The 13,658-nt window shown below is 38.8% G+C and overlaps 1 protein-coding gene across 3 annotated transcripts in view; it reads left to right on the plus strand.

Moving 5' to 3' along the window:
• Positions 1-1,421: 1,421 nt before the first annotated feature.
• The window catches only part of CREM (cAMP responsive element modulator), a 28,353-nt gene continuing 16,116 nt past the window's right edge, over positions 1,422-13,658 (plus strand). The window contains exons 1-5 of one of the 3 annotated variants that reach the window (XM_083377436.1): positions 1,422-1,517; positions 7,570-7,690; positions 9,389-9,535; positions 11,909-12,006; positions 12,123-12,265. In XM_083377436.1, coding sequence (XP_083233562.1) covers positions 7,574-7,690; positions 9,389-9,535; positions 11,909-12,006; positions 12,123-12,265 — 505 coding nt within the window. In that variant the 5' untranslated portion in view covers positions 1,422-1,517; positions 7,570-7,573. Of the gene's footprint in view, positions 1,518-7,569; positions 7,691-9,388; positions 9,543-11,908; positions 12,007-12,122; positions 12,266-13,658 lie in introns of those variants that run through there. The other 2 variants (XM_083377435.1, XM_083377437.1) reach the window with 2 other exon arrangements.

The raw sequence follows: 13,658 nt of genomic DNA on the forward strand, positions 1-13,658 counted from the left end.
ATCACAAGTGTTTTTGTGCTCTGACAAGCCTGTGGAAGCTGCTGAGACAGTGTTAGGAATGTCAAAAGTCACTCATTGGAGGACAAAATGCTGCCTTTCCCATTCTAGACTATGCTATCCGGGGATCATTCAGCAGATTCGGGAAGTAAAACAAAATTACATGGTATGAAGGAGGTTCGGCACTGGAAGTACATGGTGAGTGCCTATTGCTATAAAAAGTCCAGGCTTCTATTTACCTCTGCACTGTAGCACCTTGAAAAAAAGTTAAATGCTAAATAGCTATAACTCTTTTCCAAGCTCATGTGGAAGGTGAAAGTCAAGGTGCTTAATGAATATGTGGGATATTGTTCTTCTGTTTGAATGGTGTCCAAAGCACTCCCCCACATTTTCTATGATTGTAGAGCCTTGTTTTTTTATATCAAGTTATTCAAAGAAAGTTATCTAGTTATTGAACTCTTTTTACCTGCCTCAGCTGGATTGGCCAAAAATCTCAGTTTACTGTAATATAAAATCAACCTAACATGCTGCTTGCATAAAATCCAATAAAATATAATCATATACTCAATATACTGTATGCTCACAATACACATTTATTGAAATCATATTATGTGTGTCTTGAGTTAACCTAAGTTTTCCAAGTCAATATGATGCACTGAATCAAGCAACTATACTGCTTGAGCAAACATGCGTTTAGGCAGCATTAAAGTACAGTGGCTAGCTTCCCTAAAGGAAATGACCAAAGAACCAATAATAAACTATGTTTGGAAGTAGCTAACTATATTTTGTTTAGCATAATAATCAGGCAGCCAAGCCTCCCAAGTGACTTTGGAGCACTCTTCCGTGCACTCTCTTTCATGAAGAGTAGAGAAATTGGGTTTCGGATATCCGGACGACCACTAGATGACAGCAACGAGATGCATAGGCCACAATCACCAGAGTTCTCCAGGGACCGTATCAAGTTTTGAGGCCGGATATAGTAGCCCGAATTTAATTCCCATACGTGCCACGATAGAGGGCTGTCTCATGAAAGAATGGGCGTGGGGGCACACGTGGTATTTTCAGGAATATTTGTGCATTATGATTGCTACATGGAATTGTGGGAGTTGTAGTCGCAGAGCTCCGGACGCAGCTGTTCGTCCTTATTCGGATCAGCATTTGCTTCGATCCTAGAAGGCAACGAACTGGGCTATGAATCTCGTGTCCGCCCCTCGTAGTTAGCCAATGGGAGTGGGCTTGAAAGACGGTTGGCGCGAATTCCAGCGGTTGAGTGCCTCGAGTGACCAATGAGCGAGGCCCTGGAGCGGCGGGGGTGGGCGAGGCGTGGCAAGCCCCACCCTGCCTCTTATTCCTTGCAGGCCCTGGAAAACTGTGCAGCGAAGGCGACGGCCGCCATTTCCCTCGCCCCCTGCGGTGACGGCGCAGCGGCATCAGCACTGACGTGAGCGACGCGCGGCCTCGTCCGGCCCAATCCCTCTTCCCCGCCTGCTTTCCCTGTGACGGGGGCGCCACGTACTCGGGTGAGTCGAGGAGGGGGCGGAGACACGTCGGGTGTGTGCAAGGCGGTCTGGCATTTGGAGGCAGCGGCGGAGGGGTGGCTCTCGAGCAGGAGAAGCGACGGGTGCCGAGGACTCGAAGAAGGGAGGGGCGGGCGAGGAGTCGAAGCTGGTTAAAGGGAGGGCAAGAGCGCGCCTTAGTACCGGAGCTTAATCCGACTGGCGTACTCTTCGCGGAGGGGAAAACTTCGTCGAGTCGAGAAAGATTTGCGCATGTGCAAACAGGGTTCTTCCTTATTCACGAGTTTAGCTATGTGGAGTGTGCTGCTTATCTGCAGCGACATTTGCCACATTTAGAGACTGAGTTTAATGGAATTAGGGTGTTTAAAAAGTATAGTGCGCTCTGGTATTCTATTTGCTTGGGTTTTCAGTCTACCTTAATCTGTATCAACATGGTTTTGCAGCGCAATATTGTCCTCATTGTGAAACTGGTGGCTTCCAAGCATGTGGCCAACAATTCATAACTTCCCCTAATTAATGCTGGCCGAGCTGACAAAAAAGGTCTTGATCTTTGACGCCGATATGCTGCTTAGGGGGTCTCGCCCAAGGTGGGGAGGGCCGTATCCCTGTCAAAGCAGCTCATTGAGTATGTTATATTTCCAGCTCTCTTATCACATTAATTGTTGCAATGATAAATTAGTGAAGCATGTGATATGCATATTGCCTTGAATTCCTTGGGAAAAGATGAGAAGTAAATCCCAAGAAATAATGGCTAGCCAGCAGATCCACCATATTTGGAGGGCACCAATTGGGGATAAGTAGGTATTGGCTGTGTTTGCACAAAGCACTAACTGATTGTATTGGTATTTTGTTAATATACACGATTTGTTGAGCTGCCCAATATGTAACAAGCCATAAACTAACCACAGTTGTTAGACTTAACACAATACAAGCCACAAACAAACCATTTGGCTACTGGGTTGTGAGAAATAGCCCCAAATTAGCTTCAGTTTGCCCTCTTAATTGTGTTAATCCATAGTTCTCATTGTATAACTTTCATTGGAGACAGCCTGATTTAAACAAATCCGATCTGTGTAGCTTTTAGGATTAAACTGCTTTAAAAGTAAGGGGATATAAAAATGCTCCATTCTTGCAATTAAAAGTACTGCATATATTAGAATAGACTGAACTGAAGAAAAAAAGATTTATTAACATGTTAATTTAATAAATAAAATATGTTAGCACCGTTTTGTGCAAGTTTTTATTTTTGTTTTATTTTCAAGAAATGATGTGATATAACCCAATGCAATTCTCTCCTTGTTAATGCTACAAGCCATCATTTAATGTTTTTTTTTGTCAACTACTATGAAAATTTGGTTTCTCTGCAATTCTGGCAGTAAGTTCCAGTAAATGAAAAGGGATTGCCTAGGATTGGTGTATTTTTATATATAAGCTGAAGTAGCTACCAAGGAATGCAGGCAAGATGTAAAGCTGGAAGAAGGAAGTTGTAAAAAGAGCAACTACCTTCTGTGCAGATTTTGAAATAATTGAGAAGGGTTTCCCTGTTTAAAAAAGTTATGTGATAGTCCAACAAAGAGCAAGAATCAATCGTAGCTACCACACACAGATGCTGAGGTACTCTAATCTCATTGCAGACTACATTTAGAAACCTGTTGGTAATAATTTTCAGCTTCAGTCAAGGTGATTAAAACTATCCTTCAGAACTATATTTCAAAATTTGCTTTTATATTGTACTTATCCACATGCTCTATTCTCGCCCCCTGCATCTAGACCAGACATGTCAAACACAAGGCCCGGGGGCCGGATTCGGCCCGCGAAGTTGTTTCATGCAGCCCGCGAAGTCATCCTGGAAACAGTGAGGGAACGGCCCCCACTGCCTTGGCCCTGGCCCAGAGACCCTCCTTCTGCCAGAGACCCTCAGATCTGTCCCACTCCTGCCCAGGCCCCCGTAGGCATCCTTGATGCGAACGATGTCGAGCTGGCCACGCCCACCCAGTACGCCATACGCATTCTAGCCACACCCACCCAGTAGGCCACGCCCACCCTGGCCATACGCACCTGGCCCCCTGAGGGCAACCGCAATGCTGATGCGGCCCTCCATGAAATTGAGTTTGACACCCATGCCCTAGACCATTTAGCAAATGATAGAATACCTTGTTCAGTAAAATTAAGCTCCTAAATTGGGAGTACTTTGTTAGCCTGTTTTTTATTGGAGTTTTAAATACAAATTTAAGTAACTCATACTAGGAAAAAAGTCTCAGTTGCATAGTTTTAAGACTTCCTGGCCCAAGACGGAATTCTGTTCCTGGAAGAAGAAAGGAGGTGTGTGATCTCAAGCTATGAAGTAGGGTTCTATGAAAAGAATGATTTACAAATTCAGAAGCTCTTCATGGAAAAGGTCTTTTTAAACCAATAGGAAAATTGGAGAGTGGTTTCTTTGGTTGAAATAGGCAAAATTTGCTGCAGGTTGTATGCTTGCAACTGACCCATGTATTTAGTAATTAATGTTAGTTGCAGGAAGATTACAAATAAGAAACACAACACAGAGACAAAAATACACAAAGAATCCACAGATCAACCAAAACAGAATAAAGTTAAATTAACCAAACCAAACTATAACCAAACCAAGATGGTGTTTTGAGCAGCTTCCAGAAGGCAGTGTGGGAGCTAACTAGATGTCACCTAGGATGCTATTCCAAAGAACAGGTGCCACTCAAAATTAAAACCTATTTTTTAGACTACAATTAAATTGTAAAAGTATATTTGTTTTATTTACTAGCAATAGCCATGCATAATTGTAACAGGTTTGAATCATAAATGATCCCATTCTATTTTCAGGCATGACAATTACGTAGATTTTTACTGGCAACATTTTTCCTTCCCAATTGAATTTTCACAATAAAAATTCATTTTTAAGGATCCTCTTTATGTTAAAATAATTTTAATTTTTGCATGGGCATGTTGGAATTTAAGATCAGCAATGACTTCACTAAAGTTCCACAGGTCGGTCTGTGTAACTGTACTAACTCTGCATGTACTTTCTCACGTGGCAAATGACCATGCATTATTTACCAAATATACCAAAGGATTGATGATGAAAATGCACTGAAATTTCTGTATTGCATGCATTTCCTAAAAAGTGCTTCAAATGATGTTTTCATAAGTTTTTGGTTAATTTTTTCTCCTTTTTTCAAAAGGTTTTAGTCTATAACACTTATAAAATCTCTTGCATTTAGCACTAAAAATGGTTCTTTATTCCTATCATTTTCCTTTCGGCAGAGAGCCCTAAGTACTATGTTTGTAATACTGTGAATGTAGGTTGCCATAGCAATAGTTATGACATCATAAACAGAACATAACTTCATTGCAAGATTCACTAGAAGAGCGTGGTGTGGAGAAGGAAGAAGTCCTTTTTTTTAAAAAAAAATTCAATCATGAGCAAATGTAGCAAAAAACAGCATGCCAGAATTAATATAAGGTAGCCATTATATTTTTAGCTATCACTAGAAGATGCTTCTGCATAGCAGGCTTGTGTCCTATATTACAGTTATAGTTCTGATAAAGGGAATGCAGCCTAGCACTGGTTACCAATCTCATTTAGAGAAGTATGTGTGAATGTCAGTATATGTGTTAACTCAAGTTCATTGTTTTATATTTGGTTTAGTTTCAGCAATACATTAGGTTTGGATTTATGCAGTAATTTTTAATCTTTTACTTGGGAGTTGGGATCTTTTTCTGGGAGATGCTGAATAATTACAACAGCATGAATTTGTATATTCAGTATACATTTATCTAGTTCTACAAGTACCAAGAAGAGATCAACTCTACCATTCTAATGGAATGCATCTCAATATATAGGCCTTACAAAAAAAACCCATATCTATTTCTTAAGTAGAATTGTAAGAGTGAAATGGCTTCCATAATATATCAAGCATTTTTTTCATATATAGAATTGAGCCTCACATATTGTATTAAGTAATTTGTAATTACTTAATTTGTATTAAGTAAGCAAATGAAACTTTTTTATAGATTGAAAATAGGTAGTGCTTGAGATTTTGAGAAATAGGAATGAAGACTGATACATGAATTTAACCAACAGTAAAACTATGGACAATCTTATGTCTTAAGTTGTCAATTCCTACAACTCCACAGCCAATTTAGTAATTGACTATGCTGACTGGGAATTATGGGAGTCAAAAGACCAGCACATCTGGAGTTTGGCAGCGTTAGATGCTACATTTGACTTGTAACATGTGGAGGTAAGCTTCAACCATATTGGAAAAAAACAGGGTGGGGTGAAATACTATAAACAGTTGTTAACAAAGACGTAGCCCAAATGAAATTCTGATATGTGAGACTTATTAGAATGAAGACCACTATGAGAAACAAAGAGGAATGATTTACAGTGCAACTGTTATCTGTCTTTGGCTGAAAGTACTATATTAAGTACCCAAATATTCTTTAGTTGGTGGCTAACTAGCATTCTGCAGTGATTGTTGCCACAGACCTTAGCTATTTTCTATAATTTGAAAGCTGAATTTTTTCTATAAATTTAGGAAATGTAAAATTAAAAAATATAACCACTTTTGAATGTAATATAAAATATAACCACCTTTGAATGTAATATAAGCCAAGCATAGCAAGCAAATAAAAACAAGAATATAAAATGGACATGGTCACAGAACAGCCAAAACCTTGTTCATGGTTCTACCTGATTCCAAGAAATAACAATACTTTCATTTTGGGGCCCACATCTCTTTAAGTTTAAAAAAAATAGTGATGTCACTTTATGTCACTCTCAGCCAAGCCTTCTATATTAACTGATGCTCCATCTATAAACTAATCTCAGAAATAAATGTTTGCTGCCAAAGTTTGTTTTGACTTCTAAATAACAAACCATTAATACTATCAGTACAGTAAGAAGCAAAAATACCATCTCACAGGAAGCAATATTCTAAATGGAGCTAATTAATATCTACAATATTTAAGACCAATTTTGTAATTGTATCAAATTTTTGTCTAAATGCAGTATAACATCTGCAAGAAAATTTTAATACTTGGCAAAAGAGGGGACTTAATTGCTTAACAAAAAACCACCAATTATTGTATAAACTAAAATGAAGCTTCAGTGAACAATAAAAATGTGATGAAACTGTGCTGCATCTCTAAGAATATATCTCTGCCTCAATTATAACATTGTACCTGGAAAATTGCTAAGCACATTGGTTTGTGCTTAAATTGTAAGCCGCCCTGAGTCTTCGGAGAAGGGCGGGGTATAAATGGGATTTAAAAGAAAAATGTTTCTTCTGGGGAAGAAAAATAAGGTCTCAGTTTCTGTAAAGTTTAAGTCACCTTTCTTTAATCTCCAGATGTGATAGATACAACTCCCATATTTCTCTGTCCAAATGCTTGATCGAGACTCCCATAATCCACAGCTGTCATGATCAGTGCTTATTGAAACTATGGGTTGTTATAGTTCAACTTAATATGTTGAGGCAAGTTAGCTAGAATACACTGGACACATCCATGGAAGTGGTTGAGTCTTGTATTCATGCACATTTATAAGTTACAATGTTATTGTGCTATATTTTATGTAACAGTAAAGTAAATTGAATAAGTAAATAAGCAGAAGTAAAAGGGTTATTAAAAGGGACGCGGTGGCTCAGTGGGTTAGGACGCTGAGCTTGTTGATCAGATGGTCAGCAGTTTGGCGAGTCGAATCCCGAGTGCCGCGTAACAGAGCGGCACCTGTTACTCGTCCCAGCTTCTGCCAACCTAGCAGTTCGAAAGCACGTAAAAATGCAAGTAGAAAAATAGGGACCACTACGGTGGGAAGGTAACAGCGTTCCGTGTGCCTTTGGTGTCTAGTCATGCCAGCCACATGACCACGGAGACGTCCTCGGACAAGCGCTGGCTCTTTGGCTTTGAAACGGAGATGAGCACCGACCCCTAGAGTTGGAAACAACTAGCACGCATGTGCGGGGGAACCTTTACCTTTACTAAAAGGGTTATTAAATATTTCATATCTTAACCTTTTTTTCTGTCTTGCTTTTAGACAAATGACCATGGAAACAGTTGAACCACAAGATGGCAGTGCAACAGACTCTATTACAGAAAGTGATTCTGCTAATATGCAATCTCCAATCAGCCAAAATCAGATGTCCACTATAGCTCAAGTAATATGAAATGTTCTGTTTATTTTTTAATACTATTATGTATTGATAATATGAAGAGTAATATGAAATTATTGCTATATTGGTATTGGGGGGAAAAAACCTCTGGACTAATTCTAGGTTTCGACTTACACTTTGATAAGTCAATTTTGCTCAAATGGATATTTACTGAATACAATAGTACTAGTCATTTTTATAAGCAGAAATTCTTATCAACATAAAGAATCTTATAAAGTCTTAAACAGCCCGGGGCTAAGACTGGTCTGCATAACATTTAGATGGGAAAGGAGCATAGTGATAAATTAGATGCAAAGGAATGCTTGGTACACAAATCAGCTGCTTGGTGGTTAGCAAAGGGATAGCAGTGCAGGAGCTGGTAGTGATGTTGAGACTCTGAAGTGTAAAGACATGCTTGGTAGCATGTTTTCCAGGACAAGAGGAAGTGTATTGACTAGAAAATGTCAGTGGGCCACCCAAAGCTTTTTGTTGAACTGCATGTTGTACAGGCATGGGCTAGTTTTCTTCCCTACACAATTACTCTGGCATGAGGTCATTCTTGGAGGCTCTTTGTAGCAAAGCAGCTGCCTACAAAGGCGGGAGTCTTCTTGGTTATGACACCCGGCTTATAGAAATCCATCCTTATGGGGATAAATTTTCTTCTCTCAATTCAACTCATTCTTTATCCGTATCATGTTTAAAGATCAGCTCCTGCATACATGCTTCCTTATTAAAATATTTCATTTTTACCAGCAATCAAGTGTCAATGAACATGGAGCTGGGCACAGTTTCTAAAGCAGCAGTGTAGGCAGACCCAATGATATTTTGGACTGTTAAACAGATCAGAAAATAATTTGTAATCAGTGTCCTTTGGACACAGTTTTTATTCTAGTTTCAGCCGCTTCAAAATACATGCTTTAAATCTAAATGAAAAAAGGAGGAAGATAAAAGTATATGTCTTGGAGATAGGTTCTAAGCTTTCAAACATGATGGTATATTAAATTACAATAAAGGGGCATTCTTATGTGCTGCTGTCAATTATATCTGGCTGATATTAAAAATGAAATAGGTGCTACTGACATATTGAGCTGTCAAATGTTTCATATGCTTTGACAATATTTGGATATAATTATTGTTATGCAACTCTGAAGTATTGCTAAGACAATCATAATAAATTATTAATAATAAATATTAAAATAGAATAGGAAATCCTTATTTCAAAGTGGGATTAAACTGAGAAGTTTGTGGCTGTCTTTTGGCAAGTTGTTAGTTCTCAGCATTCTGTTCATTAAAATTGGCATATGATCTTCCAATGTTTCAGTGGAGAAGAATAACAATACAGTTAATTTGTAGAAAGATATGATATAGCTGTGTTACAAAAACAGTTATATCTTGACAAAGTTCTACCCCATCACATCTTATGTGAGACTGCATTTTCTTTTGATTTAAGAGGTTACTTTTTAATTACCATAACATTTCTGATAATGCTTAATGAATAATGCCATAATGCCACACAATAATATTTCACCTGCTTTTTATTCCATAATTGCCAGTATAGCCAAAATATATATTTGTATTATAAAACAAACTGTTCTGTGGAAGGTGAAAACCTAACTGAAGCCTAAGGATTACTTTGTTTTATAACGAATATTGAGAGCTAGCTACTTAAGCTGTTTTCACGGTATGCTTTATTCACCTCAATAGGTTTCTGTAGCGGGATCAACAACTGGAAGAGGATCTCCCTCTGTAACTGTAGTGCAGTTCCCTTCTGGTCAAACTGTCCACGTACAGGGAGTGATTCAAGCCACCCAACCTTCAGTTATTCAGTCACCACAATTGCAATCTGTTCAAGTTAGTTGTGTCTCCTTTATTAACTTTTCCTTGGTTTCATGGAGTATTTTTGTGCCAAGACAAGACCAAACAAAGATGTTGTATTTAATGCCCAGGTTTAGTGTTCTTATTTCTTTAGTTGCCAACATAATATTAGTGAGTACACATTTTTTAAAAAATTCTAATGCTTTGACCTTAAAACTTTTTGTTTCAAGCTCAAGGAAGTACTTTGAACTCAAAACATGCCAATTTCACACAATATATTTTGAATTTAGAATGGAGCTATTCAAAACATTTTGTATGCCTCCTAATTGATAATATGTTTCAAGTTCCTTTTTTAAAAGTATGATTGCTGCAAATCAGAAGAGAGTGTTAGTTCCCTTTCCATCTTTTTTCCTAATTTCCTATATGGACAGATTTTATTAATATTTTAAATTAATCCATATCTAATTGAACAAACTACAGGAAACAATGTGTTCATATAGACATTGATGAGATTGTCAAAAAGCATGCAGTTTTGCTTTTTTTTAATAAAACGTTTCAGTTCTTCTGGTTCTGGACAGATGTTCAGTATCTGAAGGACAGTCGGTAAATACTGTAGTAAGTACTTTTGATGTCAACATTTTATCACTTCATAGTATCCCTTGCTCATTTGTCTACCAGTATTCTTGACCTACGACACCAAATCTCACATGCATTCACATTCTTCAGTGTAGTCAGGGATTGCTCCAATTGCTAATATTAAATCACAGTTAAATTATGAATCCCAGAGACTAGGATATAAATAGAACTTATGTGCGGTGAGAATTGCAAAAATGAGAGGGAAATATTTGGAGGACAGGAGGATGGATAGGGCTCTAGAGAGAGAAGAGAATGATAAGGAAAAACAAAGTTTTAACTAAAATTGTTCTTGTTTTATACAGTTAGTCCTTGACTTACAAATGGTTGCCCCACAAAAGCTACTTGGGATTTGATTTTGGAATCCCTTGGAGTCCCCACAAGCCTTGGGCCTACTTCCCATATGCTCTTTCCCATCCCTGCCACAAATATCTCATCTTTTACGGTAGATCTCCTTTTGGAAGTTCTGGAGTTCAGATTGGGGAAGCAGCTGTTCTGCTGCTCTGTAGGCAGCAGGCCCTAGTCCTCCAAAGTAACTGCTATTTTCAGAGTGGCCACAGTGAATTGCAGCTACTCCAAAATAGTGCTCCCTTCTGGAACAGAGGAACATGGCCTAGGGATGGAGAACTTTGCTCCTCTGAGCACTTGCAAGTCTGCCGCTCACTTTTACTTGCCCCAAGTCTACTGCTTGCAAATCTGCTACTCAGCTGCATGGGAGGAGGGTGAGAGTATTGCATGGGCCCTTCATTTAACGGCTATCAAAACTTTTGGCCATAATTGCATTACAATCCCTGGTCAAGAACTACTTGTAATTTGTTATCCTGTGTGCTCTTTTAATTTCTCCTCTTTAAAAAAATCTCTAGCAATTACCATTGGATTCTGGAATTATTGTACTCTTGAATGTGTAGCTTCTTTTGTAATCCTCTTTCATGCCTAGCCATTAATAACCCTGCTGTTTTGGTTAGATGCCTACAGTCAGGTTTTGACATAGTAAGTCAAAATGTGGATTATTCATTGGTACCATTGTTGGTACAATTGATAACAATGGTTTCTTTCATGGGATTGGTTTGTTTTCAACCCTGAGTCAAAACCAAACTGCATTTGTGTGTGCGTGCGCATGATGTATTAACTTATTCATCTGCTTCCAAATTTAACTTCTAAAACTTTCTGACTGTTTTAGTTTTAGAAAATGCTTTATCTCCCTCTCTCTTTGCTTTCTTGCTCCACTGTTTAATCTTTCCTATGGTTTCCTTTTCTCCCCCCACCTCCATTCCATTTGCTTGTCACTGCCATTTCTTTCCTTCTCTCTCTCTCTCTCTGTGTGTGTGTGTGTGTGTGTGTGTGTGTATAGAAAAATTGATACAGTTCATAAAATAGGTGGAATGGCTCCTTGCTATCATAGCAAGAATGTAGAAGTAGCAGCATGCACAGAACTGTGAATGAGATTTGAAACAAGTCAAGCATACATTCAATTTTTGAATAAATTCTTCAAAACTGCTGCCATTGTTTGTATTTTTTAAGACTGTTAAATTTGCAAAATAGCGCCATAGTAATCAAAAGTTGCTTATATTGCAATGGAATAGAAATGGAATAAGTACATAAAATTCCATGAAATAGAGTATTAACGTTAGATCTTACAATAGAAATCAGGATTCAGTGAAAATTGCCGGCTATTGCAACAAACTTGCTAGAATTGCAGCTTACTGAATTTTTGTTTGCATGGAAAGGGCCATAAGATTAATACCTAAATTAATTATTTTTTTTTTAAAAAAATAGGTAGCACCAGCTACGAATACAGATGAATCTACAGAAACAGAAGTGGTAATTGATTCTCAGAAGCGGAGGGAAATACTTTCAAGGCGGCCTTCGTATCGGTAAGCCCTGCCTTAATATAAACGTTTTCATGTTCGTTTACGCTATTTCACTCGTTCATGGCATAGGTCAACATCTTTAAAAATATTTCTTTAAAACATTTATTTATTCGTGGCAGAAAAATTCTGAATGAGCTTTCTTCTGATGCACCTGGCATGGCTAAGATTGAAGAAGGAAAACCAGAGGAAGAAGGAGCAGCCTCTGGAATCCCTGCCATGGCCGTGCCGACCAGCCTTTATCAGACTAGCACCGGGCAGTACAGTAGGTCTTCTTCAATATTCGGCTGCCTGTTTAATAATCTGTTGTTCTTAAAAGGAAAGTTACAATTTTGAAAAGAAAAAAAATATATGTGTGTGTGTATATATATATATATATATATATTCCTATGGGGGGGGTTTCCATCTTTTACTGATGTTTCTTCATGCATTTAGTTTTAGAACTTTTGATCAGAGGCTGTGGAACATAAGACGTATTTGTGTAAATATCTCCAATAAAGACACATTTTTGACAGCCTTTTATTTGTGGTTAAGATGTAATCCCAAACAGGCTATAGGCCTGTGTTTTTCAAACATTGCAACTTTAAGAGGTATGAACTTGCAGAAACCATACTGGCTGTGGGGTATTCTGGGAGTAGACATCCACACATCCGAAGGTTGCCAAGCATGGCAGGTTTGCCTACTGCTGAACTATAATAACCTACTCTAAGATATAATAATTATGCAATTGAATGGGATTTGGAAAATCTAACCTGGTTTTCACATCATGTTTTTGGCTGTCAGTTCTTTCTGTGAATGTCTATAGAGTGTCCCTTTATCATCAGAAACTCAGTGTTTCCTATCATAATTTCATGATAAAAAGGTATTCCTCAACTTATGACCACGACCGGGATTGGAACTTTGATCCTTAAGGGAGGCAGCTATTAAGTGAATAACACCTGATTTTACAACTTTTTTTCCTCCAATTTTTAAACAAATCATTGCAGTTAAGTGAATCACATGGTCATTAAGTTAGTTTTGTTACAGCTTCCATCTCCAGTTGACTTTGCTTGTTGGAAGCTGGTTTAGAAGGTTGCAAATGACCTCGGGACACTGCAACTGTGGCAAATATCTGCTGGTTGCAAAGCATTCAATTTTTTATTGCAGAGATCAGTTGCAAGTCACTTTTTTTCCAACGCTATCAAAACCATGAATGGTCATAACTACGAGCTGCCAAGTTCCTAACCACCCGCGGCTTTCAAGCCCACTTGTAGTTCTTCGCGAAGCTGCGGTTCGGTAGCTTCAAGCCCCCCAAATTTCGAGAATCGAAAGCTACCTGCCGCCGCCTTGACCGTGGTGGGCCAACGACATCCTCCGCGAAGAAGCTGCTGGGACTTTAGGGTGTCCCTGGCGCCCCGCAACAGGATGGCTGCTGTCAGGTCTCGCCATCCTCCAGGCTGGCGTTTGAAGTCGGCTGCCCCGCGAGCAGTTTTGCTGCGCCGCCGGCGGGAGACGAGTCTGAGCTCTTCCCTGCTCCTCCGTTCTCCAATCGTTCCGTGTACCAGTGGAGGAGAATATTTGTAGCTCAGGGTTGAAATGAGGGGTCCTTGGTGCTCTCCGAGCTTGCTTCTTGTTCTTGCAGACGTTTCATTTACCCTAACTTAACTTTTAAAGCCATA

This window comes from Vipera ursinii (genome assembly GCF_947247035.1).
Source record: "Vipera ursinii genome assembly, chromosome: Z".
Lineage (NCBI taxonomy): Eukaryota > Metazoa > Chordata > Lepidosauria > Squamata > Viperidae > Vipera > Vipera ursinii.